This window comes from Enhydra lutris, unplaced genomic scaffold (assembly GCF_002288905.1).
Source record: "Enhydra lutris kenyoni isolate GAN:26980312 unplaced genomic scaffold, ASM228890v2 scaffoldscaffold51, whole genome shotgun sequence".
Classification (NCBI taxonomy): Eukaryota; Metazoa; Chordata; class Mammalia; order Carnivora; family Mustelidae; genus Enhydra; species Enhydra lutris.
The window spans coordinates 13,431,277-13,435,507 of record NW_019154135.1 but is presented as its reverse complement, the minus strand read 5'-3'; the positions used below and the strand labels follow the sequence as shown (position 1 = coordinate 13,435,507).

Sequence of the window (4,231 nt, the reverse complement as noted above, 5' to 3'; positions counted from 1 at the left end):
TCTAAATGTAATCTATCTGGTTTCCTTTTAAAGTCCTTATTTGGCCAAAAATAACAAAGAAAATCTCCCTGAGCATTAAATAAGATTGATGAACTTCTAAATATGTTAAACGTAAAGTTCTCTTAAATGTGAAGACACAATACATAACATTTGCAGGATTTCAACGCGCAGGTCTGAACTGGAGATTTCAATCACTTGTAACTACACATTTGGAAATGCAGTTTGGGGTTGGGGAAAGTGAGTTCCTAAAAATGGGCACGAGGTCCTTTGGGGACACGTCCTTGCCTGCACCCCTTTGCTCACAGGCCGGGGGCACACAGCATGCCATCTCACAGTTCTCTTCCTCTGAACCCCCATAACCACGGGGCGCCTGGGTGTCTCAGTGAAGCGTCTGCCTTCGGCTCAGGTCATGATCCCAGGGTCCCAGGATCGAGCCCCGCATCAGGCGGACTCCCTGCTCAGCGGGAACCTGCTCCTCCCTCTCTCTGCAGCTCCCCCAGCTAGTGCTCACTTTCTCTCTCTGTCAAATAAATAAATCTTTAAAAAAAAAAAATAAGCCTCCTCAACCATGATGCAGTCCTCAGGTCCATAAATGTCTCCTCAGTATCTGGTGGCGTCTGTGCCTGCAGGGCAGCCAGAGGGTCTCCGTCTCCTTTCCAGGCCCGCCAGCCCAGGGAGCAGGTGCGGACAGGGGTACCTGCTGGGAGGGCATTTCCCACGCAGCTCCCTGACTCTGGACTTCCCGGTCAGCTCGATCCCCTGACAGCACGTAGGCCCTGGGCTCTGCCCTAGACCCGCAGTGCCTAGACAAATTCCCCTGGGAGTCACTGTTGTGGGCCTCCCCCACCTTGCTGTTGGCCTGCTCTGAACCGAACGCTGGGGTGGTCCCTGCGGCCCCGAGTGGAGGACCCTGCCTCATTCCCGGGGCCGGATGCCAGCCGCCACAAAGCACACAAGTGCGTGGGGCTGGTGAAGCAGAGGTCGGGGGGCCTGGGTGGGAGCAGCTCGAGGGGCAAAGTGAGGCAGGAGTCTGGGACGTGGCAGTGCCAGCTAACCCTGCAAGCGAGCTCAGAGCGGTAGGTCGGAAGGAGGCAGGCCACACGCACAGGACGGGCCTGGACAGACAGCGGCCGGGAGAGGACAGACAGGTCAGGAAAGAAAGCGAGGGTGCTGGCGGCTCTCAGCAGCCTGTCGAGGGGGGTGGGAGTAGAGGCAAGCCGCCCATCCCCCGACCACGTCCACGGGCACGCTGACTGTCCAAAGCTGACGCCCACGTGGGCGCAGGCCCAGGCCCGGCTGTGGGGGGGACTCACGGACAAGCCCACCAGGGAGACGCAGCCAGAGCCAGCTCTTGTGGGCCCTTCCACTCAGCACACAGAACTGCGGGCCTCACCTGGGCATTGATTCAACACACCTTTACTGAGCTCTATTCTGAGGGGTGTTCTCAGGCACCCAACTCCAGGAGAGTTCAGGAAAGCGTCCCAGGGAGGACCCAGCACAAAGTGAGCTTTGCAGGTGGGGAGCAGGGAGGCCCTGTGTAGGCCGAGGGTGAGTCCTGCACAGCCGGGTGGCGGTGCGGGGAAGCTCAGGGGGCAGGAGGACCATCCGCCGACAGAACCAGAGCACAGGCGGGCTGAGATGCGGCCGTGAAGGGCTGCTTCCATCTGTCCTGTGTAGTTTAGCACGGGAGTTACAATTTTAGAGGATTTGAGAATGATCATTCTGGAAGTGTCTGGAAAAACTGGGGCCCAGTAATCAGGCAGGGCGCTGCTGCAGAAGGCCAAGCAGGAGCTATAGCTGTGGGAAGGCCTGGGGAGGGAGGGAGGGAGGGAGGGAGGGAGGAGGAGGAGGAGGAGGTGGAGGAGGAGGAGGAGGAGGCAGCAGCGGCAGCCTGGGGAGGGAGCTGTCTGTGAGCGGTTCATCCATGACGAGGAATGGCAGGAGGATCCATGGCATCTCTGGAGGGAGCTGTGGGCTCGGGGGCTGGCCTCGAAGCCTCCCGGTGATCTGAGCCTCGGGAATGGGTGAGACTGACCGTGGTGGGTGTGTAGGGAGCACCACCGAGTGGAACACAGAACTGTGACTCAGGAGCAATCTGAAGGAGTTCATGGGAGAAAGCAGAACTGGAGAGACGGTTGGGGGAGTCAAGGCCTCAGGGAAGTGGTAGGAGCTGTGGGGGACATAGCTGACGCAGGGCAGTGTCAAGGAAGGGGGGCCCGGGACAAGCCCTGGGACTGTGGACTCTGAAGTCACAGCAGCAGGAGGAGGACACGGTCCACGCCAGTCCCTGGGCGAGAGGCATACAGGAGAGGAGTCACCCTCTTCCAGAGTGGTCTGTTTCCTTAGTTTTCAGTAACCTGGTTTTTTTCCCATTATGTTCTCTGTGGCTCAGAGACATCTTGGGAGACGCATTCGTGCAGAACACGCTATAGGAACAAGCTCACAGAGCCATGCTGGCAGGTTTAGCGCACCTGGAGCTAGTGGGATCAGGGAGCTGTCGCAGTCGGGTTTGCTTCGAGTGTGATTCATCCAAACAAGGCAGGACAGCCCCGCATTCCTGAGGTTCTGGGCCGGCTGATACTTTACTCAGGAAGTCCGGTTCAGCTGATAATGCTAATTCGGGACTCCCTGCCCCACTGGCTCCTCTAGCACGCTCACCTTGAGTGCACACACTGCATGCTGGTGTGAATGCAGGAGGCAGCTCCAGGACTCTGCTGACCCCGGAGATGTTTACGAGGAGGCAGGACTTTACTGGGATGTGAGCATGAGCCAGGTCGCTTCTGCATTCGCACGGTCCTCCCTTCCCTAGGATGGGTCCCTAAGTGCTGCAGGGCTCAGCGTGGAGGCCAGAGAGCCGCACGGCGCGTTTAGGGCTGAGGGCCTGGGGCACTTTGTTTCAAGCAAAAGGGAACCCACAGCTTCCTCAAGGTCACCAAGCCCAAGGTGATACGGGAGAGAGAGAGAGAGGGGAAAAACGCAGTTTCCAGGTCTGGCTTTGGGAACACTCGCAGGCCGGTGACTCCGAGCAGCTGCTCACAGGGAGGAGCCTCACTTTGCAGCGCTGACAGCGGGGGCCCCCGGGCGGCGGGGCCGGGAAGCAGGGTCTGCCAGCCCAGCACACGCGGGCTCCGCACGCAGCTGCCGGGACGGCGCGGGACGCCCGCGGCGGGGCGCATCGAGCGGCTTCCCGGGCCGGGCGGACGACACACGACAGGACACCGGGACTGCTGCAACTGAGCGGCCGACGAGGACCTGACGACCCCCTTCCAGTCTCCGCACGGGGGACGGGGTCACCGTCCGCGTCCGAGCCCGGGCGTGGGGGTGGGCGCCTTCTGGGGCGCGGCTCACTCCTGCTCCCCAGGTCGAAAGGGGGCAAGAGCGCGCGCCGCGTCTCTGCAGGTACGCGCCCGCCGGGCCCTCGCGTCAACGTCCCCCTCCCGGAGAAAGCTCGAGCGGACTCTGCAGGATATTTTCGGAAAGTGGGGCATTTGGAGGCATTTGGAGGCATTTCGTAACCTCTGAGACGGGGGCGGCGGCGCCTCCCGTGCGCTGGAGAAGGAGGCAATGCCCGGGGACACCCGGCGCCCCCAGCCGCGCGCGGGGTCGCGGGGTGCGGGCCTGGTGGGGCGCGGGCGACCTTGGCGGGCGGCGCGACCTTGAGGCCTGCGTTCGCCTCAGTTGCCCCCTCTGCGCAATGGGGACACGCCCTGGCCGCCGGGCTGCATAGGCCCGCCCGCGCCGTCGCCTCCGTCCCCCTCCCGCCCGGCGCCCCTTAGGGCTCCGCCGGCGCGCAGGGCCTCGGTCCCCACGCCCGCACCCCGTCCCCGACCCGGTCCCCACGCCGCAGCGCCGCGACGGAGCCCGCAGGCGGGAACCTGCCTGCGCCGTCAGCGCGCACGCGCGCCCCCATCCCGCCCCTCCGGCGCCGTCTCCGATCATAGGCCAGCCGCACCATCACTCCGGCCAGCTCGCGCTCGCGATTGGCCAGGGTCCGGGCGCGCGACCGGCCGCGGGCGGGGCCCGGCGGGCTATAAAAGGGACGGCGGCGCGGCTCGTGCCGCCTTGCAGACGCCGCCGCTCCGGAGCCGCCCGTGCCGCCCAGCCATGGTCAACCCCACCGTGTTTTTCGACATCGCCGTGGACGGCGAGCCCTTGGGCCGCGTCTCCTTCGAGGTGGGCGGGCGGGGCGCGCCGCACGGGCGCGGGCGGGCGGGCGCGGGCGGACGGGGGG

At 63.6% G+C, this 4,231-nt stretch overlaps 1 protein-coding gene across 4 annotated transcripts in view; it reads left to right on the top strand.

The window, feature by feature from the left end:
• Window positions 1–4,048: 4,048 nt before the first annotated feature.
• LOC111157000 (peptidylprolyl isomerase A) overlaps window positions 4,049–4,231 on the top strand; it is a 3,378-nt gene continuing 3,195 nt past the window's right edge. Inside the window, exon 1 of one of the 4 annotated variants that reach the window (XM_022518206.1) lies at window positions 4,049–4,173. In XM_022518206.1, coding sequence (XP_022373914.1) covers window positions 4,105–4,173 — 69 coding nt within the window. In that variant the 5' untranslated portion in view covers window positions 4,049–4,104. Of the gene's footprint in view, window positions 4,178–4,231 lie in introns of all 4 variants that reach the window. The other 3 variants (XM_022518207.1, XM_022518208.1, XM_022518209.1) reach the window with 3 other exon arrangements.